The sequence below is a fragment of the Procambarus clarkii genome, chromosome 91 (genome assembly GCF_040958095.1).
Source record: "Procambarus clarkii isolate CNS0578487 chromosome 91, FALCON_Pclarkii_2.0, whole genome shotgun sequence".
NCBI classification, from domain to species: Eukaryota; Metazoa; Arthropoda; class Malacostraca; order Decapoda; family Cambaridae; genus Procambarus; species Procambarus clarkii.
Window position 1 is genome coordinate 5,098,859 of NC_091240.1, and position 26,947 is coordinate 5,125,805.

General features: G+C 41.9%; 2 protein-coding genes across 3 annotated transcripts in view; one reads left to right on the top strand and one right to left on the bottom strand.

Annotated features, from left to right (window-relative positions):
* The window catches only part of LOC123773954 (nuclear factor related to kappa-B-binding protein), a 47,543-nt gene extending 42,971 nt beyond the window's left edge, over positions 1 to 4,572 (bottom strand). The window contains 1 exon segment of the mRNA XM_069318683.1: positions 4,395 to 4,572. The gene's annotated coding sequence lies outside the window, so the exon portion shown is untranslated.
* A 9,246-nt stretch (positions 4,573 to 13,818) lies between these two features.
* The window catches only part of Zw (glucose-6-phosphate 1-dehydrogenase Zw), a 48,938-nt gene continuing 35,809 nt past the window's right edge, over positions 13,819 to 26,947 (top strand). For both annotated transcript variants that reach the window (XM_069318677.1, XM_069318678.1), the window contains exons 1-2: positions 13,819 to 14,648; positions 26,199 to 26,418. In XM_069318677.1, coding sequence (XP_069174778.1) covers positions 13,840 to 14,648; positions 26,199 to 26,418 — 1,029 coding nt within the window. In that variant the 5' untranslated portion in view covers positions 13,819 to 13,839. The remainder of the gene's footprint in view (positions 14,649 to 26,198; positions 26,419 to 26,947) is intronic.

Below are 26,947 nucleotides of genomic sequence, written 5' to 3' on the forward strand. Positions count from 1 at the left end.
TAAGCCTCTAAAAATATGGTACAGTACATTTAACTTTAACAAAAACTTAAATTTGTCGAACAGGCCATCATGGTGAACAGACTTCCCAGACTGTTCTGTCTCATATTATTTTGAAAATTATTTTTTGGTTATTAAGGTAGATATGGATGAGATTAGGTTAGATTTCATTAGCCTCATGTTTGCTACTCATGCTTAATATGCACCTTCAAATAAAACATCAGGTGTGTATAATCAAGGAGTTGGATTTAAAATTTGATGTTTTACTATAAAACTTTTATAAGTGCGAGACCCACACTGGACACCAATAGCTCTGTCAGTGTGTGTGTAATTACCCAAGTGTAGTTACAGGATGAGAGCTACGCTCGTGGTGTCCCGTCTTCCCAGCACTCTTTGTCATATAATGCTTTGAAATTACCGACTGTTGGTTGTTTTGGCCTCTACAACCTTCTCACCTAACTTGTTCCAACTGTCTACCACTCTGTTTACAAAAGTGAATTTTCTTATATTTATCCAGCAGCTTTGTTTTGTTAGTTTAAATCTATGACCTCTTGTTCTTGAAGTTCTGAGAAATCTGAGTTCGGGAAATCTTCCCTATCAATTTTTTTTATTCTTGTTACTATTTTGTACGTAGTGATCATATCGCCTCTTTCTTCTATCTTCTAGTTTTTGCATATTTAATGCCTCTAACCTCTCCTCATAGCTCTTGTCCTTCAGTTCTGCGAGCCCCTTCGTGGCATGTTTTTGCATCTTTTCCAGTTTGTTGATGTGCGTCTTAAGATATGGGCACCATACAACCGCTGCATATTCCAACTTTGGTCTAACAAAAGTCGTGAACAATTTCTTTAGTATTTCTCCATCCATGTATTTAAAAGCAATTCTGAAGTTAGAAAGTGTAGCATAGGCCCCTCGCACAATGTTCTTAATGTGGTCCTCAGGTGACAGTTTTCTAGCTAGAACCACCCCTCGATCCCTTTCTTTGTCAGAATTCTTTAAAGATTTCTCACATAATTTATAGGCTGTGTGGGGTCTATGTTCTCCAATTCCACATTCCATAACATGGCATTTATTCACATTAAATTCCATTTGCCAAGTGGTGCTCCATATGCTTATTTTGTCCAGGTCTTCTTGAAGGGCATGACAATCATGTAGGTGCCTTATCTTCCCTATTATCTTAGCATCATCAGCAAACATGTTCATATAATTCTGTATTCCATCCAGTAGATCGTTTATGTAAACAATGAACATTCCCAGGGGCAAGAACTGAACCCTGTGGTACTCTACTTGTGACATTCCATCAATCCAATACATTGCCTCTGATTACGGCCCTCATTTTTCTATCAGTTAGGAAATTTTTCATCCATGTTAGAAGCTTACCTGTCACCCCTCCAATATGTTCCAGTTTCCAGAACAACCTCTTATGTGGAACTCTGTCAAAAGCCTTTTTTAGGTCCAGACAGAAGAAGTCAACCCAACCATCTCTGTCCTGTAAAATCTCTGTGGCTCGATCATAGAAACTGAGTAAATTTGTTACACAGGATCTTCCAGATCGTAAACCATACTATCTTTCTGATATTATATAATTTTTCTCCAGGTGTTCTACCCATTTAGTTTTAATTATTTTTTCCAATATTATGACTATTACACTTGTCAATGATACAGGTCTATAATTGAGGGGGTCTTCCCTGCTGGCAGTATATGTGTGTGTGTGCGAGTTTGAAAAAGTGTATAAACTCCCACACACGAAGCCCACTAATGCACTATCTGTATTTGATTTTGTTTTAGGATTTTGAAAGGAATATAATAATAATAATATTTTTGTACAATAATTAGTTTTCACAATAAATATTTAATTTGAGAACTCTTTACTTAACTTAAGGACTGTGGATGCATTTGAAATAAGCATATATGATACTAGACACAAAATAACATGATATAACCTAATCTCAAAGTGACCATTCATCTCAGAAATTGCTTTTTATCCCCTCAATGTGGATTTTTTTAAACCTGGTTACCACCACCAGGACTGAACTTTTCATATACTGTACAGTATAAAGTATTAAAAACTTAAGAGAATTGAGAAAAATTTCAATATGCAGAAACCTAAATGTATATTTAATATATTTAAAATTATGCAAAATTTAAAAAAATACAATCTTGTTGCCATTTAACATATCATATCAGAAAAAAGTGCAGCACTTTGGAGGAGTTACAGAATAATAAACCCTACTTTAACCTAAGAATTGCAAATACATTACATACAGACCCATATGGAGATGAACGACTTGAATACATCGCCATGGGGATTTGCACTATTTGGATACGAAATCTAAATTTTGCTAGCAGTGTTGTTAAATTTCTTTTTATTACAGTATTCTATATCCAAATAGCACTGTGTCCGCTAGACACCGAAATCTGATCTCGGCCGACTTATTTCTTTCTCAAGTGCTGTATCTAAGAACTATTTGCAATTATTGAATTGCATTCCTAAATACCATAAAAAAACACTTACAGTACATAAATACATAAAGTACTGTATATTATACATGCACAGAATAAAAAAAATTACAGTAGCAACCTTCTCAAGTGCCAATACAAAAATTTTAAAATTCAATATGGTTAAGCTGATTATAAAGGATTTTTTTACCATTTTTTGTTTTACAGTACCATTTTTTTATAAAGGATATATGTTTTACATACAAGAGTTTACATTCTTGTACAGCCACTAGCACGCGTAGCATTTCGGGCAGGTCCTTAATCCTAATTTCCCCAGAATACGACCCCGCCGAATTGTTTAACAACCAGGTACCTATTCACTGCTGGGTGAACAGAGGCTACAGTTAAGGATTGGCGCTCGGTCAATCCTCCCCAGCCAGGATTCGAACCCAAGCCATAGTGCTTGCGGAACGTCAAGCGAGTGTCTTACCACTGCGCCACTGCATGGCAGCCACATATATCCTAATTTTAAAGATGACTTATGATATGGACATTAATACAAACTAAGGTGTCTCAGGATTTATATCCTATAGTCTGCCAATATCAACAAAAAGTTCATGACTGAAGATATGAAAACAAAAAATAATTGTAATCAATAACCACCCTTGAAATTATTGCTCACTGCAAGTGCAGCAACTGCTTCACCTGTATCCTGGGTGTTAACATTGTTAATGTCCAGGTTTTCTAGACGTAATTTAATTTAATACTAAGGGAAGGGAACTATCAGGAGAAAGTGCCAAGCCATTACGACTATATGGCATTTGGAAGGGATAAGGATAAGGATTTGGGATGGGACGCAGGAAAGGAATTTTTGCGCAGTCTCTTTGACGGTCGGGGATTGAACGTCGATCTGCATGAAGGGAGACCGTGACGAGATCATCTGGTCCAAATATTGTAGTTGGGAGGTGGGGGCTTTCCTAGATGTAAATTCAAGTACAACACTAAAACTTTGATTTAGGATGGTTTGGATAATAAATGTCTTTACAGATATTCATGGATAACTCCCTCCACTATGTCTTATATACTACTGGGACCAATACACCCCGATATCAAAGGAAGCGATCTAGCTCCGAATAAATCAATCGCGCCAATTCTTAAAAGAAATCACCCCTTCCCTTTACAATATTACAATAATCTATACCAAGAAGGCTGGCTAAAATTGTTCAGCTTAAAAACTTCAATCGTAAAGGCACTACTAATCTTACATTATCATGCACTGTTGTTAAATACAGTGCTAGTAACCACAACAGTTGAAACATCTAAAAGAATGCAAGAAAAAGTGGGTCAGCTTTCTCTATCACAACAAACTTGGGGAAAAAGAGAAACAAGCAGTCCTTAAGCATCACTATCAGACCTGCAGTCAACATAGTTGTCACAATAGACACAACAAGTCAGGTACAATCAAAGTAAGCATATATCTAAACTAAAATTCAGTTTTACAAAAACTATTATTTAATGAAAATCCAAGTTGGCCAAATCTTCCACAAATACTAAGTCATCTGCCTAAAGTTACACATCTTTACAAGCCTAATGTCCAATAAAATTCCAACCAAAACCTTTAAACTAGGATTTATCTTAATATTTGCAACCAGGGAACTTCCCTCAGCCCTCTGTAATAGTCTCCCATACAACACTCGCCGCGTTTTCTTCTAGTCTCGGTGACCGTAGCCAGTCTCGGTGACCGTAGCCGTGTCCAGGTGAGGGCAGGTCCTCCTCACCTTCAGGCAACACCGGTCTCCTGCACCACAGGTCTGACCGCCGCCTGCACCACGGGGCTCCCACACTTCTCCCCGGCGCCATAAACAACATATTTACATGAACACTTCCACTGAATTGTGATGAGACACATTTGGCAACATTGCATGCATTTCAGAATATTCTTCAAAACTTAAAATACCTACAATGTCCAACAACAGGAGAGATGTGGCTTAAAGACCATAAAGTTGAGGGTTTCGGAGTAGCAGGCTGCCGGGCCGAGTCATCCTGTGGGGTGTCGCCACATTCCACCTTCCGCTAGTCCATTGCGAGGAAAATTCAGCCAATGAGCGGCTTCCGAGCTGTCAGCCATTTAAGAGTCTGCAAGCAGACGCACCGCGCGTTACTTAGTAAAAGTAAACATTGTCAATTTATGAACTGAAATTTGATGATGTCTTCAAGGAAGGTTTAATAATTAACGTATTATGATAAATAGGTATTTTTATTTAAACTAATGTAACGCTTTTTATACTATATTCATACTGCCACGTTTGTTTACATCTCCAAAATATCACTTGTCTCAAACCCTGCAAGAAAGGGCATTTTTGTTTATATAAATTATGATATTTATTGAACATTATTTACTCATGTAAGACAAAAGATTGATATAAAATTGCGATATGTATTATTCTTCAAGAGTAAACACACACATACATAATTAAGCCCCTCACAGTCACTGATCAATAACATACTCGAGTCCCTGCGACACGACCACTCATATATTGGTCACTGTTGGCCACACTGTCCCTCACGAACTCACTTGAATTTTGCATGTTAATAATATATATAAAATATAAAATTGTCCTATAGTCTGTCATCATCCTTTTTGTCAAAAGAGGGACTTTCATGATCAAATAAAATAAAAAGCTTTGTCACTAAATCAACTCTAATACCGTCAGGTTGAGGGCCTCAGGGCAACACTGCCAACTAGACATGATAGAGCTGATCTCATCCAAACGTTCAAAATGATGAATAATTTGGAGGATGTTGTTCCGGAGAACTTCTTCAAAAGGTTAGGTGTAACGCAGACATGGAGTAACGGTTTCAAACTCAGCAAGCCGATGTAGGAGTGAAAACAGGAGATGCTTTATCAAACACAGGGTTATAAACCCATGGAACCGCCTACCCGACGAAGCCGTAAATGCCAAAATGCTGCTGAACTTTAAAATCCAGCTTGAAAAAAACAAACCACCTTTGACAAACCACCGGCTTCCTGTCTTCATTGAGGCCACTAAAGTGTTAGTGGCCTCAATGTGTTAAATTCAGGTACATTTATCTATAAATGGTTGTACAATTTATAACTGGTAGTTTACACATTTTAGAAAATACATTATTTAAATAAAAGGAAGCCATAGTAATTGCATACATGTATTCACAATAATTATATACTACATAATCTAGATGCAGATTTAGAAGCTTTATTTGTTAGTAATTTATAAAAATCACTACAGTTGTGACTGGAATGAACAGGTTATAGCCATAGACAAAATTAAATTAAAGCAATGTGAACGATGAGAATAATATTGGCTAAATAAATATCATAAAATTCGGATGACGAGAAGACAATTTGAAGGAGAACTAATATAAACTAATTATATATGTACTAAGCATTTTACTTCAACAGATTCAAGGGCTAAACTGGATGAAAATCACTCTGATCACACAGCTCATGTAACATACATCTGATTTAATAAGGATTTCAAGTGGTCAACACGCCACCTCTTTGTGACAGTACATTCATTATTTCAAATATGCAGTTGGGGCTTCCCTGCTTTCTCTGCTGAGAAGTTGTTTAATTTTATCCTTAAGAGCTGCTACACCATGCAGACGATGAGTTACAATAACTTGGCTGAAGATATGCATGGGCCAGATTCACGAAGCAGTTACGCAAGTACTTACGAACGTGTACATCTTTCCTCAATCTTTGACGGCTTTGGTTACATTTATTAAACAGTTTACAAGCGTGAAAACTTGCCAATCAACTGTTGTTATTGTTATCAACAGCCTCCTGGTGCTTTGGAGCTCATTAACTGTTTAATAATTGTAAACAAAGCCGCCAAAGATTGAGAAAAGATGCACAGGTTCGTAAGTGTTTGCGTAACTTGCTTCGTGAATCTAGCCCCTGACCAAACCACATATCAAAAGATGAAGAAACGACGTTTCGGTCCTGGATCATTATTAAGTTGTTTCTTCGTTTTCTGATGTGTGGTTTGGGCTGCACCATTACACCACTCATTCTTAAGTTATATTTCCTACCAACCAAATTTATATTTCTGGAAAAGTTTGAGTGGCAAGTGATAAGCGAGTGGCTGAAAAAAAAAAGTTGATTGTGTTTAGTGGATGGGTGATTCACTTCAGCCAAAGATTTATACAATTGAATAACTACCTTATTTTCCTTAAAGTAAATAATCACTTGGACTGGACGTTAAAGCGACGGTCTCGCTTCATGCAGGTCGGCGTTCAATCCCCGACCGTCCAAGTGGTTGGGCACCATTCCTTTCCCCACGTCCCATCCCAAATCCTTATCCTGACCCCTTCCAAGTGCTATATAGTCGTAATGGCTTGGCGCTTTCCTTGATAATTCCTTCCTTAAAGTAAATAGTACGCTTGGTTATTCATAGAGTTTGGTTAGCTCATTTTGGACTGTCCCATTTGTTGTGCAACTTTCAGCGAGTTTAGTTTAGTTTATTTATTATGCACCCCATACCCATCTTGTGGGCGGTAGTGGAAAGGGTTACAGAGGCACATAATGGGCTCAGGGACTGAACCCCACAATTCATTTAGCTAAGCAAGTTACAATCTTGATGAGCTAGTTACAAAATTCAATATAAGTCGTCACATCAACAATGGGTTCGACCTCAAGTACCTCAAGTACAGGTTCTAAATTAAGCAACTGACATATGTGGAGAGCTAGTGTCAAAATTTATATGTTTGTCCTGCACACCGTCCCCCCATCCAGTGGGCAGCGGTGGATAGGTTACAATCACTCAGTTACTACCTACAGTTAGCAAACTGGGGATATTTGGCTAAAATTTCTGGTAGCAGATCATTTTGAATGAAATATTGACACATCGCTGGAACATTGGTTATAGAATTGTCTCTAAATTCACATATCTTTTCGCACTCCATCACATAGTGACGGAGGGTGTGCGAATAATTTTGTTGATACAGTTTACATTTGGTCAGGTCTACATCAGCAGATAATGAGAATTCCCAGAGATACTTGTAACCGAGTCTAAGCCGAGCAGTAGTAACATCTAGAAGTCTGCTGATTTTATTGGATGATCCATAGATGTGTGGCTCCTCTTGCATGATAGTATGATGATAGATGGAATTACTGGTGTCAATTTCACTTTGCCTCAAATCTACAAGATCTTGTTGAAGTTCTCGGTGTACTGCTGCTCTCAGATTGCTCATTGACAATCCAAGGTTACACTCAACGGCTCCTTTAAAGGCAGATTCTTTGGCTAACTTATCAGCTCTATCATGCATTCGGAAGCCAACATGAGATGGAGACCACATGAAATGGACTCTGTTACCATCCTTAATAATTTTGTTGTATTTGTGTCTAGCTTCGGACACGAGCATGTTACAGTTATGTCTTAAAGAGTTGAGAGCATTTAAGGATGATAAGGAGTCACTTACAATTAATGTATCAAGTTTTGAGACTTGTACACATTTCAGTGCAAGGATCAAGGCAAATAGTTCAGTCTGAAGGGTAGAGGCCCAGTTGTTTATACGGACTCCCCACTCAAAGTATAGGCCATTGCCCATTGTCAGGACAACTGCACTTCCAGCTGCACCCGTGGTGCGGTGTAGGGAACCATCAGTGTATATAATTTGAGAGAGAGAATGCTCTGTGGACAGAGCATCAATATGGCTTAAGGCGTTGAGCTTTGCCTCAAGACAAAGCTTGGGCTGATCTCTAATTTGCTTCTTGGGTGGAAAGGGAGGGATTAAAACTGGAAAGGGTGTAACCTCCCACGGTGCAGGAAAGTGCCGTTGTTGTTTCTCTTGGTACAAATCATGAACCTGATACATTCTGAGTTGAGTTCCAGTTTTTGTTATCCATTTGGAACAATGCTGATCTTCAATAAAGAAATTCTGGAGGGCTTCTGTGCAAGGATTAGGAAGAGTTAGCCTAAGCATTTTTATACCAATTTGACAGTTAATTTCAGTAACACGATCAACAACGCTCTGAATATTAATTTCCTTTCTCATATTAAGTATCTTTGTGGTACCAGGGCACCCAAGGATTATCCTCAAGGCTTCGTTCTGCAATTTTTCAAGCCCTCCAAGCTTACTTGGAGGGCTATCTTCACTATACACAACTTCACCATCTTCACTATACACAACTTGCAACACAAACTACACTACACATGGACTATCAACATTACTGTAACCATCTTCACTATACACAACTTGTAACACAAACTACACTACACATGGACTATCAACATTACTGTAACCATCTTCACTATACACAACTTGCAACACAAACTACACTACACATGGACTATCAACATTACTGTAACCATCTTCATTAACTACTGTCTTCACCTCTATAACCATCATCACTACCAGGGCACTGCTGGGTTTCCCTTCTACAACCTTCCCTCTCCTACACCACCTCCCCTACCATTCACCACTTAACTTACCCTTCATTACCTTTCCTACCCTTCGCCATCTTCCCTACCCTCATAACCTTCCCTTCCTACCTTACCCCACCTTCCTTCCTCATCACCACCACCTTCACCCTTCATCTTCCCGACCCATCACTACCTTTCCACCCTTTCACCTTTACCTTTCATAATTTTCCCTTCATCACTGTAACTACAGTATCTTCACTGTACTGTACACTGTCGCCATCAATAAATAAACTACATAAGATAAGCTAACATTTAATCATGTTGAATATAGTATGTTCAATGAATCTTAGGAAGGTGTCTAGTATTTAGCAAGATAAATGAAGTTGTAAGTTGGCTTGGAATTTTCACTGATTATGTTAGGGGAGGGTGGACCCCTAATAAGGGCCCACCCCCTCTTAAAAGTGTCAATAGGACTGACTCCAACCAGCCTATGTCCGTCCCATACTCCAGACCATTCACTCTGCTAAGTTTGGTGAGGCTAGACCCAAGCATCTGGCCTCCAACCCTGAACACATAGGCAGACATTCTCTCTTATATACACACAGACACAAACACATGTCACACCTTCATGTTATCCTTGCTAGACAATACAAAAAAAAGCCTGAAAACTATTTTATAGAGAAGTTGAAAAAGTAAATGCTGATACTGATAGTTATTTTCCTTTTCCCAATTAAAGACTATGTTAACAGTAATAGATTCCAGATACTATACTAAGGAATGGTAAAAATTAAGAATTTAAATGAAATAGAGGTAAGGTAAGGTAATTATGAAGAGAAAGCACTATGCCATTATCATACAGCATGTGAGTAAAGTAATAATAGAACAAAATGGGAAAGCGCCAAGCCATTATGACTATATAGCACTTGGAAAGGTCAAGATAAGAATTTGGGCGAGGGAGGGGGAAAAGGAATGGTGCCCAACCACTTGAACCATCGGGGATTGAACACCGACCTGCAAGAAGTGAGACCGTTGTTCTACTGTCCAGTCCCAGTCATTGCTGATAAAAATACATCTCCACAACCAGTAGCCTCCTGAAAACCTTTGTTATTGTTGACTGTTTTTGGGTGTTGAGAGAGGCTATTGAATCTTTTAATCCATCTAACCCCGAAGCACCTGCCTACCAGGGGGGGAGGGGGGTAGGGGGGTAGAAGTAGCCTAAGCTACTCTATCCCTTTGAGATGTATTTCTTTCTTGTCTCAATAAACATACTTGAACTTGAACCTGCCTACCCCTTCCCTACCTATAACTCCTATACACATGCACACCCCATACACCCAGGCCAACCTATCACAACCCAACTTATTGATATATCAAACTTGTGAAATGAGAACATGAGCTATGTGCAAACTGCCTTCATACATATTGTCTGTGCCTTCATATAGTATAAGTCTGCCCTTTTCCCTTATAATTACATCCATAACATCCATTAAAATATACTGTATACCACCTATACCCCTTCAACCATCCTGCCCCCATCACTAACACATACCACCAATACCTCTTTTATCCCCCTAGACCCTATAACCAATACTTACCATTAACACCCCAACCACCCATAACCACCCATCGACTCCTCTCACTAACACACACACACACACACACACAACAATTTTATTTACCACATAAACATGAGCAAAAACACTCCTCCCTTCCTGTCTCCTACACATTGATTTTAGCCAAAAAGCTGGGAGGTCATCCCGGTGTCCACCTTACACTGGTGTCTTAATTGGTGTTATGTTCTAACGGGTGTATGTTTTATTTTTCTAAAATATCTAAAATACAACATAAATACAAAGGTATTTGTGGCCACTAGTAGTAGTGGCCTCGACGAGGACAGGAAGCCGGCGGCTTGTCAAAGGTCTCCCACCCCCCACTTGCTCTGATGAAAAACGTTCAAAATCTGCCTTAATCTTGTTGTGCCAACTCCCGGCACAACTTTCCTGTGACCCAAGACGATATGTGCGCCAGGCGTCGTAACAATCCGGACCGTTCAATACCATACTAATAAATAAATAAATAAATAAATAAATAAATAGTAAAGGACTCCAAAGTCCTTTACGTCAATTTGCTGCAAAGTAATGTTGTTATTTTAGTATCTGTGACGGTTATCTTGAGGTTATCTTGAGATGATTTCGGGGCTTTAGTGTTCCCGCGGCCGGTCCTCGACCAGGCCTCCACCCCCAGGAAGCAGCCCGTGACAGCTGACTAACACCCAGGTACCTATTTTACCGCTAGGTAACAGGGACATAGAGTGAAAGAAACTCTGCCCATTGTTTCTCGCCGGCGCCCGGGATCGAACCCGGGACCACAGGGTCACAAGTCCAGCGTGCTGTCCGCTCGGCCGACTGGCTCCCTTGACGTAGATAATTTTGCTCCACATGCAAGGGTTTGCATTTTTTCGGTGTTAAAAAGCATTTGCCAGTCTTCTGACCATCTATGGAGTTGATGTAGATATCTTTGTAAGGCCTCAATGTCTATCGTTGACCCTGTCAACATTTTCTAAGACATAGTACAAGTGAAAATATTTTGCCTTGAACAGCTGCCAAACAGAATGACAATCTCATTTCTTCAGGATAATGACAACATGTAAAGTTTTCAAAGCCATTCTAAACTTGGCTTCATTCTCGATCAATAATTAGGAACCCCGAGTTCGATTCCAGAGCGGACTGAAATGGTTGAGCATGTTTCCTTTTACCTATTGAGCCTATTTATTTATTTATTTATTTATTTATTTATTTATTTATTTATTTATTTATTTATGCATATACAAGAAGGTACATTGGGATTGTGAGGATACATAATATGGTGATTACAATCTTGTAAAGCCACTAGTACGCGCAGCGTTTCGGGCAGAAATAAAGCATTCATTAATGCTTTATTCAAAAGTAAACCAAAAAGTTCCTAATTTCAGCCTCATGTAGTCTCGTACAGTGCTTCAAACTCACACTGTATCTTGTGCTACCCACTCCCCGAATGTTAGTCCTTAAGAGACAGCAACTTCACCAGTATACTCAATACCATCACATTTATATTCTATCCCGCCAAACACACACCGAAACTACGACGTTCTACAACGTTCGAACAAGTTTTAACACCTAACCAGTTATAACAACCAATATAGCAAGTTGTAACAACGTTCTAATACGCCATAAACACGTTAAGCCAAAGATGTAACAACTTCATTACAAGTTGTAACAAGCAGAAAATAGACAGTTACGGTTTGTGTTTCCAGGTACAATGTAGTTTTAAATACTCTTACATGTTATTTATTTATTATTTATTTATTTATTTATTTATTTATTTATTTATACAAGAGTTCTTGCAGTCTTGTAAAGTCATTAGCAAGCATAGCTTTTCGGGCAAGTCCTTAATCCAAATTTTTCCTGGAATACGACCCACACAATTCAATTTCTTTCTTTATTATGCACCCCATACCCATCCCGTGGGCGGTGGTGTAAAGGATTACAGAGGCACATAATCGGACATGGCAGGATGTGCAGAATACCCCCGTTGAAAAGCAGAGGTGCAACAGGTACTCTGAGAGAGAACTCTATCAACATCAGAGGTCCGAGACTGTTCAACACGCTTCCACTACACATAAGGGGCATAACTGGCCGATCCCCTCACAGTGTTCAAGAGAGAACTGGATAAGCACCTCCAAAGGATACCTGATCAACCAGGCTGTGACTCATACGTCAGGCTGCGAGCAGCCGCGTCTAACAGCCTGGTTGATCAGTCCAGCAACCAGGAGGCCTGGTCGACGACCGGGCCGCGAGGACGCTAAGCCCCGGAAGCACCTCAAGGTAACCTCTAGTTCGTTTAGCTAAGCAAATAACAGTTTTTGACGCTTGTTACAAAATTATTAATGTTATATATACATGTACACATTCTCATACATACGTGTACATATATATGTACGTATACATATATATACATACACATACATATTTAATCACCCACACAAGTACATACATCAATAATCTGTTGTGCCACAAGTGATTCAACAAGAGGCTCACAACAGTCACTATACAAGGCACTTTACATCTATGACGAGTCACAGTTACTAGTCAGTCTTGCTCCACACCCACCCAACTGGGCGGCAGCTTTACAGTCATGTGCACACACACAATCGTATACCCATTAACTGCTGGGAGAACAGAGGCTGCAGTTAAGGATTAGCGCCTGGCAACCCTTTCCGGCGTGGGTGGGTGTCTTACCACTTCGCCACGGAGACTCAGATTAGTTAGATTAAGGACCTGGACCCGGTAGCTAAGTGGACAGCGCCCGGGATTCGTAATCCTAGGAACCGGGGATTGATCCCCGGCGATGGCGGAAATAAATGGGCAGAGCTGTCTTTCATCCTGATAAATATTTCAGGGTAATGGCACCTATTTCACAGGTAAATAGGTACCTGGGAGTTAGACAGCTGTTACGGGCTGCTTCCTGGGTGTGTGTACTCATCTATTTGTGCTTGCGGGGGTTGAGCTTTGGTTCTTTGGCCCCGCCTCTCAACTGTCAATCAACTGGTGTACAGTATTTCGACTTGGGTGGGATGGGGGCGGAGACCTCGATACAAGCCTAAAGCATATATGTATACATTTACTTACAGCCCCACAACAAAGAAACTAATTGTATTTGTAAAATTATTCAAGAGTTGTGAGAATTAGTGAAAGCTTGAGAATCGTGAGGTTTAGCTTGGTGCAAGTCAGGAAATACTTGCCATAGATCTCAATAGCATAATTCTATTATTTCATATAAATTGCTAAAGAAGGGTTAAATTCTCTTCAGTTTATCAAGTATCTCATACATTTAAGGCAAATGTACATACACTTTTGCCTGCTATTAAAATGAGTTAAATATTAATTTTGGGTAAAACAAATTTTAGTTGGCAATCGTCCAACATCAGCTGATGCCAGGACGTCTGCTACAACAACAAACTGGAATGCACACGATTGTAGGTGACAGTGACGTAGTGATCTCTCCCGGCAAGCTGGGTAACACGTGCGTTGTGTGTGGGGTTGTGTCTGGTGATCAGGGGAATCTTATCAGTGTTGGTACGCGTAGCAATAGTGGCATCATGTCGAGATCAGCATCATTTGCTAAAAGCGAGTCTGCAGGAGCAGAGGAAATGTTGTCTCTCCTGCGCCAGAGTTTGAAAACATGCAAGACTCCTGGGGAGACCAACTTTGAGGCTTCAAAAGCCCATATCTGTGTAGTCATGGGAGCCTCCGGTGATCTAGCGAAAAAGAAGATCTATCCGACGCTCTGGTGGTTATATCGCGATCGCTTATTACCGGAAAACACGATGTTCGTCGGATATGCCCGGTCTGCACTGACAGTGGCGCAGTTGAAGGAGAAGTGCAAGGCTTACATGAAAGTTAAACCTGAGGAGGAGGAGCGCTATGAGCAGTTCTGGAAAGTCAACCACTATGTCCAGGGGTCGTATGATGTCCGCAGAGACTTCGAGCTGCTGGACCAGGAGATGGGGAAGGTGGGCACGCAGAAAGCCAACCGGATCTTCTACTTGGCTCTGCCTCCGTCAGTATTCGATGTAGTCACGTCCAACTTGAAGGGTTGTTGCATGGCCAGAGGAGGGTGGACTCGCATCATTATCGAGAAGCCCTTCGGTAAGGATTTGGCGTCGTCAGCCAAACTGTCCAACCATCTTGCGGGACTCTTCAAGGAGGAGGAGATATACCGCATTGACCATTACCTGGGCAAGGAAATGGTACAGAACCTCATGACGCTCAGGTCAGCCGCTCTAACGTTTTAAATGTGTCTGTATACTATTAACCAGTGGGCACAATATCCACGAGTAACGTTGATTCAACCTTGTATTAACGTTACTCTTGAATAATATGGCCACTTGGTATATTTTGATCCATTTTAGGAGCATTTTAATAACAGGGCCCCCAGAGATTTGAATTATAAGGAATTATTAGAAAGTAATTATTAGAGGTTAGGGAAAGTTACAGTAACGGGGCTAAGAAAATGCTGACCAAACCACACACACTAAAAATTCAGACGACGACGTTTCGGTCTGTCCTGGACCATTATCAAGTCGATTGTGATGAGACGAGGGAGGCAAGGGCCTTCCTCATGCCTCATACATTGGCCAAAGCTCTTCATGCAACAGCCCATCCTCCCATCCTCATACATTGGACCAAAGCTCTTCAAGCAACAGCTCATCCTCATATATTGGCCAAAGCTCTTCAAGCAACAGCCCATCCTCATATATTGGCTAAAGCTCTTCAAGCAACAGCCCATCCTCATACATTGGCCAAAGCTCTTCATGCAACAGCCCATCCTCATACATTGGCCAAAGCTCTTCATGCAACAGCTCATTCTCAAAACATTATCCAAATCGCACCTCACTAAATATATATATATATTATAGCCCAAGGTAAGCACATATATTTATCAAGATAAAGCCCATGGTAAGTTTTTTTTACCAAGTATCGAGATCCTCAACAGTTGCCTTGCCCTTGGTATCTATTTATTATTAAGTGAATATAGGCATTAGATGAAAAGAAACGAGCCCAGAAATAGAATCCGGGATTTCCGATTGAGAGTTGAGAACGAAGCCAGCTGTACTACGAGATACCCTGATAGATCAACAAAAAAGAAATGTCACCAAAGGTCTCCATATTTTGGAATTAAACATGGCACCGTGCTGTCATAGGCTACAAATCTTATCCGTGAAGAAAGTTTTTTTTATCCTGTAATTTCTAAAGTACAGCATTAAACACAGTTTGCACATATATAACGAATACTGGTTATCGGAGGCAACACTGCAAAAGTAACCGAAAGTTGTTATTTTATTTTAACCTACAAATAATTCATTGCCCAAACGCTTTCGGTCACTCAGATCTCACGTAGTCGAAGGGTTATGTGATCAGATGCTTCAGGTTCTGTTGGATATTGAAAGGGCCGTACTTTGTGAATGGATTTATTATATTAATTAGTCTTAATATGCACGAACACTTAGCTTATTTGTAAGTGTAAAACAAGCCATGTAAATGTGTAAATACGGCTTAGTTGACACCGGCAGCTGGAAGATATGTTTACCTATAGCTAACCTTTAGTCTGTTTCGAGAGTTCTCCCCAAGCCTGGCGTGGGACCAGGCTTGTGATAACTTGAGCTGTAAGACTGTTACTTGGAAGCGTCCTGTAGGCCTTGCCAAATTGCCGCTTGAAAACCTCCATGTTTGGTGGACGGGTCAAGACCCCTGGGCCTCTAGCCGTAACGCTGGGTATGGGTGCTTCTGTATTGATTTGATTGTATGTAACCTGGGAGAGGTATAATATAACTTACTGTATCTAGTGCAGAACTGTCGTCGTTGTTGTGATAATTTTCGTAACACACAGCGAGTAAGTACACAACGGTTTCCTCACAATGCATATTCTGGCGTCTAGTGTTGTGACCGTGCCACAACGTACAAAATACAGAGGGCTAACCTAACCAGAGACGTACAAACCGAAGCAACACACCTAACTTAACCTACCGAAGCATAGGAAACCTGGGGCAAGATTCACGAAAGCACTTACGCAAACACTTACGAACCTGTTACATCTTTTCTCAATCTTTGGAGGCTTTGTTTCCAATTAGTAAACAGTTAATGAGCTCCGAAGCACCAGGAGGCTGCTTATAACAATAACAACAGTTGATTGGGAAGTTTTCATGCTTGTAAACTGTTTAATAAATGTAACCAAAGCCGTCAAAGATTGAGGGAAGACGTACACGTTCGTAAGTGCTTGCGTAACTGCTTTCGTGAATCTAGCCCCTGGATTTTTGTGAGCCGCTACTTTTCTTAGTAGTTGGGGGACTATGACGTACAACACGAGTCTTATTAGTTGTGAGGAGGTGGTGACTGGAGCCAGTGTTTGTGCGACTGAGGTAGTGAAGATCATAAAAGACAGTGAAGGGTGTTCTCATCTTCCATTCCGGATGCAATTAGCCTACGTGTGGAGTGCTGAATGACCAGCGAGACGCTGTGCTGCTTGTGACGTAAAAGCACTTATTTTTGCTCTGTCATGCCGCTCCGCGGTTTTGATATTCCTGGGCTGAGGCTGCGTGTGTTACGATAGAGTAATTATAATATAAGGCAGATATGATCCCCCAAGCAATATACTTCATCAAGGCTGTGGAAGGGGGTTTGTGCTTCGCCATGCATGTCTGGAGGTGATGGGTGACTTGCATGACGGTAAGGACGCCAGTGACTGGCTAGTAACTAGCTTGGTAGTAAGGAAACGAGTGACTGGTTGATGGTGACTTAACAGACCTGAAACTGGGAGGTGAGGACTGTGTCGATATATCGCGGTGAATGAGAAAACATTACATGAGAGAAAGGGCTTCGGGTGTTTAATGGACAAAAACACGAGAGGGAAACATTATATTAATATAAATGAATAATAATTCCATGTAGCCGGCTTGGCCATTGACTTAAACTATGTATCCCACCCATCATGTAACTTAACAGTATCATAATGTAAGAGCCTATGTATCTTCAACAAACGGACACGTGTGTACGGTAAATATATTATTACCGCACTTGTGAACCAGCTTCAACACATGTGAAGAAACCTTATTATTTCTTAAGGGTCATAACATAGATCAAGGGGCCCAAACACTTACACACTTGAATAGTTTAAACACCTGTAAACCATTCAGTGCTTGACACGTGTTGTTTAGGCACAACTCTCTGGTCCTTCCATCCATCCAAACATATGTCAAGGGACATTACAATAACCATGGAGGTACCGTAGCCTCATGTCAAGGGACACTACAATAACCATGGAGGTACCGTAGCCTCATGTCAAGGGACATTACAATAGCCATGGAGGTACCGTAGCCTCATGTCAAGGAACATTACAATAACCATGGAGGTACCGTAGCCTCATGTCAAGGAACATTACAATAACCATGGAGGTACCGTAGCCTCATGTCAAGGAACATTACAATAACCATGGAGGTACCGTAGCCTCATGTCAAGGAACATTACAATAACCATGGAGGTACCGTAGCCTCATGTCAAGGAACATTACAATAACCATGGAGGTACCGTAGCCTCATGTCAAGGAACATTACAATAACCATGGAGGTACCGTAGCCTCATGTCAAGGAACATTACAATAACCATGGAGGTACCGTAGCCTCATGTCAAGGGACACTACAATAACCATGGAGGTACCGTAGCCTCATGTCAAGGAACATTACAATAACCATGGAGGTACCGTAGCCTCATGTCAAGGGACACTACAATAACCATGGAGGTACCGTAGCCTCATGTCAAGGGACATTACAATAGCCATGGAGGTACCGTAGCCTCATGTCAAGGAACATTACAATAACCATGGAGGTACCGTAGCCTCATGTCAAGGAACATTACAATAACCATGGAGGTACCGTAGCCTCATGTCAAGGAACATTACAATAACCATGGAGGTACCGTAGCCTCATGTCAAGGAACATTACAATAACCATGGAGGTACCGTAGCCTCATGTCAAGGAACATTACAATAACCATGGAGGTACCGTAGCCTCATGTCAAGGAACATTACAATAACCATGGAGGTACCGTAGCCTCATGTCAAGGAACATTACAATAACCATGGAGGTACCGTAGCCTCATGTCAAGGGACACTACAATAACCATGGAGGTACCGTAGCCTCATGTCAAGGAACATTACAATAACCATGGAGGTACCGTAGCCTCATGTCAAGGGACACTACAATAACTATGTAGGTACCGTAGCCTCATGTCAAGGAACATTACAATAACCATGGAGGTACCGTAGCCTCATGTCAAGGGACATTACAATAACTATGGAGGTACCGTAGCCTCATGTCAAGGGACATTACAATAACCATGGAGGTACCGTAGCCTCATGTCAAGGAACATTACAATAACCATGGAGGTACCGTAGCCTCATGTCAAGGAACATTACAATAACCATGGAGGTACCGTAGTCCCTTTACTCATGTCAAGGGACCTTAGAATAACTTCGAAGGGAAATCGTGAAAAGGGCACCGCAGGAATCTCGCCGCGCACGAAAGGTTATCTTGAGATGATTTCGGGGCTTAGCGTCCCCGTGGCCTGGTACTCGACCAGACCTCCTCTTTGTTACACACTCTCAGGAAGCAGCCCGTGGCAGCTGTCTGACTCCCAGGTACCTATTTACTGCTAGGTGAACAGGAGCACCATTTGTTTCCGCCTCAACCAGGTATCGATCTCGAAACCTTAGGACTACGAATCCGAAGCGCTGTCCACTCAGCTGTCGGCGTGATATCAACCTCCAGATCTTTCTCTCTATTTGACTCTTGCAGGATTTCACCTCCCAGATGGTACCTTCTGTTCAGCCTTCTGCTCCCTTCGCTTAATTTCATTACTTTACACTTTCGTGAGTTAAACATTAGTAGCCATTTTGTAGACCATTCCTCCAGTTTGTCCAGGTCGTCCTGTAGTCTCTATTTTCATATGTCTTGATTCTTCTCATATTTTTTGCATCACCTGCAAACATTGAGAGGAATGAGTCTATACCCTCTGGAAGATCGTTTACATATATTAGAAACAGGATGGGTCCAAGTACTTAGCCCTGTGGGACTCCGCTGGTGACATCTCGCCACTCTGATGTGTCCCCCCTCACCGTTACTCGCTGTTTCCTGTTGCTTAGATACTCCCTTATCCACTGGAGCACATAACCTTTTACTCCTGTCTGTTTCTCCAACTTTTGTAAGAGCGTTTTATGGTGTACTATGTCAAAGGCTTTCTGACAGTCCAAGAAAGTATAGTCTGCCCACCCTTCTCTATCTTGCCTATTTTTTGTCGGCTGGTCATATAATTCCATTAAGCCTGTGAGGCACGATTTACCATCACTGAACAAGGGTAAGGTATGCTGATGGTGTGTTACAAAACTCTTTCTCTCCAGATGTTCTACGAGCCTTTTCCTCACGGTCTTCTCCATCACCTTGCATGGTATGCAGGTAAAGGAAACTGGTCTGTAGTTCAGTGCCTCTTGCCTGGCACACTTTTTGTATATTGGGACTACATTACCTGTTTTCCAGCTTTCCGGTAGGTCTCCGGTTTCCAGTGACCTGTTAATCACCAGAGAGAGTGGCACACGTAGTGCTTCTGCACCCACTTAGTGTGTGTGCGTGTGCGTGTGTACTCGCTTATTTGTGCTTGCGGGGGTTGAGCTTCGGCTCATTGGTCCCGGCTCTCAACAGTCAATCTACTGGCGTACAGATTCCTCAGCTTCTCGATATGCATATCTCGATATATAGATATCTATCATATCTACATTTGAAACTGTGTATGGAGTCAGCCTCCACCACATCACTGCCTAATGCATTCCATCCGCTAACTACTCTGACACTGAAAAAGTTCCTTCTAACGTACGTGTGTGTGTGTGTGTGTGTGTGTGTGTGTGTGTGTGTGTGTGTGTGTGTGTGTGTGTGTGTGTGTGTGTGTGTGTGTGTGGAGGGAAACCCAAGGTTTTGGTTCCCAAGAGTCTGTCATTAATAAAATCACATTCAAATGACATTGTTGTCTGCAGAAACCATTTTGGCACCATAACTGTTTAAGTCGATTGATGATTTGCTGACAAACAATAGGGAATACAACGTTGGAAAGCTTGAAGCGGCCATATTTATTTACTAGTAAGCTCAAGTCACTGTTGTGTTTTGCTGTTCTTTTAATAACAACACAAAACACACCTTGTGCAATTGGTTTGCAACACCTTCACATTTAACACAATTGCAATACAACATAGTCGCTTAATTAAGTTAAAAATGAATAGTAATTTCTTAGCAATAAATGCAAGTTTTGCGGGTGTTGAGTTCCCACGAGATCCCTTCTCGCTAAACCTAATTGTGTGTAGCTATTCCCCAGGCAGCCGATGCTCTTGATTGTAAGTCACACCAGGTAACTGGGGCCAGATTCACGAAGCAGTTACGCAAGCACAATATCTTTTGTCAACCTTTGGCGGCTTTGTTTACAATTATTAAACAGTTAATGAGCTCGGAAGCACCAGGAGGCTGTTTATAACAATAACAACAGTTAATTGGCAAGTTTTCATGCCTGTAAACTGTTTAATAAATGTAAACAAAGCCCTCAAAGATTGAGGAAAGATGTACACGTTCGTAAGTGCTTGCGTGACTGCTTTGTGTATCTGGCCCCTGGTGACTGTGTGTTGGGTGGGTGGCGCGCTCCACAACACAGGTCGAGGACACTGCGATTTCTTTCTTAATTGTTGCGTAAACGTCGAGTTTCATCCAGTTGGGCTGTTTTGTGGCTTGAGGCAATGCTGAATTTAACCTGTTGGTTTGACTTATCTCACCAGTTGGGGAAGTTGCTAAATATAGAGACTGTTATCATCCTGGACCTCTCACCAGTTGGGGCAAGTTGCTAACTATAGCGTCTGTTATCATCCTGGACCTCTCACCAGTTGGGGCAAGTTGCTAACTATAGCGTCTGTTATCCTGGACCTCTCACCAGTTGGGGCAAGTTGCTAACTATAGCGTCTGTTATCCTGGACCTCTCACCAGTTGGGGCAAGTTGCTAACTATAGCGTCTGTTATCCTGGACCTCTCACCAGTTGGGGCAAGTTGCTAACTATAGCGTCTGTTATCCTGGACCTCTCACCAGTTGGGGCAAGTTGCTAACTATAGCGTCTGTTATCATCCTGGACCTCTCACCAGTTGGGGCAAGTTGCTAACTATAGCGTCTGTTATCATCCTGGACCTCTCACCAGTTGGGGCAAGTTGCTAACTATAGCGTCTGTTATCATCCTGGACCTCTCACCAGTTGGGGCAAGTTGCTAACTATAGCGTCTGTTATCATCCTGGACCTCTCACCAGTTGGGGCAAGTTGCTAACTATAGCGTCTGTTATCATCCTGGACCTCTCACCAGTTGGGGCAAGTTGCTAACTATAGCGTCTGTTATCATCCTGGACTCTCGAATAATACATCACATTTTGACGTCAAAATCCGCAACGAACAAAACAATTGCGTACTGTAAATCATAGCGGCTCCCTGAGCCCATTATGTGCCTCTGTAACCCTTTTCACTACCTCCCACAAGATGGGTATGGGGTGCATAATAAATGAACTAAACTCACAACCAACCACATTTTCTGTGCATGGGGTCCACTGGTTAGGTTCGGGTAGATCAGACAATATTGTACATCATTTTATGTCCGTTGTGACAAGAGCTCGAGGACGGGCTGTGAAGTGGACCCGAACACAGCTGACCCTCGAGTTTTAACACTTCTGTAGTGTTATACAAGGGTCAGTGAAGCACAACACCACATGGAAAGTGTTCGCGTCAGGGTGAACAAACCCACATTAATTAAGGGCCGTGACGAGGATTCGAACCTACGTCCAAGAGATCCCAGACGCTGCCTTAATCGAGTGAGCTACGACTGAGTTTGGTTCATTTGATGCATCACGCAATTGTGATTTGTGCGCGTCAGCCTGGTGGACCAAACTCTCACAAGTCAAGCCTGGCCTCGGGCCGGGCTTGGGGAGTAGGAAGAACTCCCAGAACCCCATCAACCAGGTATCAACCAGGGTGTTCAGCTATGTCCTAGTCTCGTGTCGTTGGCGCCTGTTAAGTGCAACAGGACTAAATGTGGGCAATTAATGTTATAATAATAAATGAATAATAATAAATAAATGTTTATTTAGGTAAGGTACATACATACAAGAGATTTTACAAAGATTGATCGATTTATAGATAGGGCTAGTACATACAATGCCTAAAGCCACTATTATGTTAATACAAGCTCTCTAAAATTGTTGGCATGATTTAACTTGACAACTTTTGCATATCCCAAATAATATTGCTGGACGTTATAATTAAGTAATATAGACTTACGGGCGAATTTGGATAACGGTTCAACTAGTTTAGTCAGTTTAGTTAGTTAGTTGGAGCTGGTCGGCCGAGCGGACAGCACACTGGACTTGTGATCCTGTGGTCCCGGGTTCGATCCCGGACGCCAGCGAGAAATGATGGGCAGAGTTTCTTTCACCCTATGCCCCTATTACCTAGCAGTAAAATAGGTACCTGGGAGTTAGTCAGCTGTCACGGGCTGCTTCCTGGGGGTGGAGGCCTGGTCAAGGACCGGACCGCGGGGACACTAAAAAAAGCCCCGAAATCATCTCAAGATAACCTCAAGATAACCCCGTGCGAGCACTATAATAATTCTCCAGCATTAGAAAATACTGGAGACAAATACAGTAGGTTTGGAGTACTGATGCAGAAACCTCTCCTGGAGATTGGTTAATACTTTATGGCTCACATGACACACCGGGAGGAAATATGTGAAGTCTGAATAAATTGTAAAGTTCCAGGTGAATTTTGACTATTATTATAAGAGAAAATGTTCCTGAATAGTTATGTGATAATTGTAGGTGGAGGAAATGTTGTATGTTAGTTCTGGTGTTATGTAGGTGGAGGAAATGTTGTATGTTAGTTCTGGTATTATGTAGGTGGAAGAAATAAGAATCGAAGTTAATTTTTAGTATGAAGAAATCAAAACCCTTTTCGTGGTTCGCAAAACAACAGGACCCAGTAATTGGGTCAGTAGTAAGAGCAGCCGTGGGCGCGGTTTACCACGGTCGAATGACCATTTGCCGAAGGCGATTGAATGACTGATAAAGATTAAGCCACCCAAGAGGCGGCACGGGCATGAATAGCCCTTAAGCCGAATGCGAGTCGGAGGTTGGTTGATAGGGCCCCGCCGGCCGTGTGCCTCGGTGTGCTAGCCACAGTGAACAAGAGCATGGCAGTTTTAAGGAGTAACCCCTTAAAACTGAAAACCGAACAGTAACATCTTCACTTGATCTGTAACACAACACTTGAAGCTTCGTTCGCAAAGAACGAAGAGAGAAACTTGAGGAGACTCGCATAATTGCCGTGATGTCCCGTTTTCTCTTCGTAGTCTCCTAGGTGAGGTTAGTTTAGTTCATTTATTATGCACCCCATACCCATCTTGTGGGCGGTAGTGGAAAGGGTTACAGAGGCACATAATGGGCTCAGGGACTGAACCCCACAATTCATTTAGCTAAGCAAGTTACAATCTAGGTGAGGTGCGGGCTATTTAGTGCATCAGTTTAGTGACGTTGTGAACACTCAAGAGGACGGGCTGGTTCAGGAGCACTTTAACTATGATAGTTCTGTCATGTAACATATTTTTCAGACATGGATGTTTTTAATAGAGATCCACATTTCTCCTTGGAAACACAATATATTAACACGCCATTTAACATTTCAAGTAACATTTCCATGTACATATGAAGCTATATACTGCGAAATTTTAGGAGTGTAAAACGCTTAATAGGCTACTGTGAGCGTCAAACGGTCTAACAGCCTATTGTATATAGATTATTAATTTATGCATTTAGAACACATCAGTATCTTATGTAGTGTACAATAAGAGTGGAGTAATTTATTTATTTATATACAAGAAGGTACATTGGGTTTATAAGAGTACATATTGATGTTTTTACATTCTTTACATACACTTACATTCTTTTACATTTTACAGTAGTGCCAAGTATGGTGGCAAGGTGTGAGGGCTGAGCCGTGGGGGGTGTGTTGACCTGGGTTAGATAATGGAGAACAGTATTCTACTGTTCTACTGAACAGTAAGTTCAGTAGAACTTCTGTTTCAACCCTTTTACCCTGTCGTAGCTCAGTCGATTAAGGCAGTGTCTGGGATGCTCCCGGACGCAGGTTCGTATCCTCGTCACGGCCCTTGTGGATTTGTTTCTTTAGATAATGGACTAATGGTTAAGTTGGATGTCAGTACTACTGGGTGATTTGTGACCAGTACTTTAAAGCCCCGGGAGCCGGTCGGACAGCACACTGGACTTGTGATCCTGTGGTCCCGGGTTCGATCCCGGACGCCGGCGAGAAACAATGGGCGGAGTTTCTTTCACCCGATGCCCCTGTTACCTAGCAGTAAAATAGGTACCTGGGTGTTAGTTGTCACGGGCTGCTTCCTGGGGGTGGAGGCCTGGTCGAGGACCGGGCCGCGGGGGCACTAAAAAGCCCCGAAATCATCTCAAGATAACCCTTGTTCGTTATGCTTAGTTTAAATGTATATCTTATCGGGGACAGCAAACCCATCCGCTGCTTGTCAAGGTCCTTTGGCAATGAAGAGGCTGCCTGTATGGTTACCCATCCAGTTACTGGCCAGACTCGTCGATATTTTAAACCCAACTGTTGGATGGTCCACTGGGCAGAGCGAATGAATTCAATTTGGGTGAATTGAAATTGAAATAAGAAATTATTGAGGTAAAATACACACAAAAAGATGAGGTAGTTCAGGCTATTCTCACCCCGTTCAGTTATGAATTTAGAACACACAGAGATCACACTAACGTGATGCATCAAATGAACAAATCCACAAGGGCCGTGACGAGGATTCGAACCTCGTAGTAGCTCAGTCGATTAAGGCAGTGTTTGGGATGCTCCCGGACGCAGGTTCGAATCCTCGTCACGGCCCTTGTGGATTTGTTCATGAATTTAGAACACTGATGTGTTCTAAGTGTATAAATTAATAATCTACATACACTAGGCTGTTAGACCGTTTTACGCTCACAGTCGCCTATTACGCGTTTTACGCTCCTAAAATTTCGCAGTATATAGCAACTGTACAACGTGTTCATACATATATAGACACACATCACAAACAATAAACATATTGCCGAACATTCTGAGGGATAAACATATACATTTCCTCCAAGTTTGGGTGGGCCTTGTCATGTTTGTTAGTAATGTATATACATCGGATGTGAATCCTCCTTGGAGGATGCAATGTTTTTTTTAATTCTACTTCATATTTCTCACTATTATGTTTAATCTAATGTTGACCAAACCATACGACGACGTTTCGGTCCGTCCTTTATCAAGTCTATTATCAATCGACCATTATCGAGTCGGTTGGTAATCGACTTTATAATGGTCCAGGACGGACCGAAACGTCGTCGTTTCCTCATCTTCGGTCGTATGGTTTGGTCATCATGTCTTCAGCCACGTTACTGTGACTCATCGCCTGCATGTCTAATCCAATCTTGTATTTACAACCATGAGAGAGGCTGAAAAGTGAGGCCAGCCTGAAACTGGTCCATTCACAGCCTCAGACAAGTTGAAGTGTCAGCACTCTCACTGACTCTTCCTCTCTCTCCCTGACTCTTCCTCTCTCTCCCTGACTCTTCCTCTCTCTCCCTGACTCTTCCTCTCTCTCCCTGACTCTTCCTCTCTCTCCCTGACTCTTCCTCTCTCTCCCTGACAGGTTTGGGAACCGGATCTTCGGGCCAACATGGAACCGGGACAACATCTCCTCGGTATTCATCTCGTTCAAAGAGCCGTTCGGGACGCAGGGTCGGGGCGGCTACTTCGACGAGTTCGGGATCATCCGCGATGTGATGCAGAACCACCTGCTGCAGATCCTGTGCCTCGTCGCCATGGAGAAGCCTTGTTCCACCTCCGCCGACGACATTCGCGACGAGAAGGTCAGACCCCCACTGGCTTTAACGTCGTGATGTGTTGTGTGTGTGTGTGTGTGTGTGTGTGTGTGGGAGGGTAGAGGGGAGGCGCCTGGAGGTGTGGCGGGTGTGTGGCTGGGGGAGGTGTGTTGATAATCAGTCATATTGGGGGTTTTAGCATTGATTCTCTACTCAAGGACAATCAATAAGCCTTATTAATCATATTAATAAGGCAAGAGGGGGTTGTACCACACATGGGGCTAGGGTTCATCATTCTGCATCATCCCAGGGAAAATTTTAGATTTTCATATCTATATTTTACGTAATTGTGTTATTTTATTTTGAATCGTTAAATTTCATTACCATTTCTTTCTCCATTCACCGAGTTTCATTTTGAAAAACACTTGTAAACGCAAATGTTCGAAAACGTGAAATAATAAGGAATCAGCTGTTGGCAGACTCGTACTGGTCTAAAAATAGGCCAACAGTATCTAATCTTGTTGACACAAGGTCATTTTGGTCATGGCATGAAGAATATTATTGGTGCTTTTTGCCG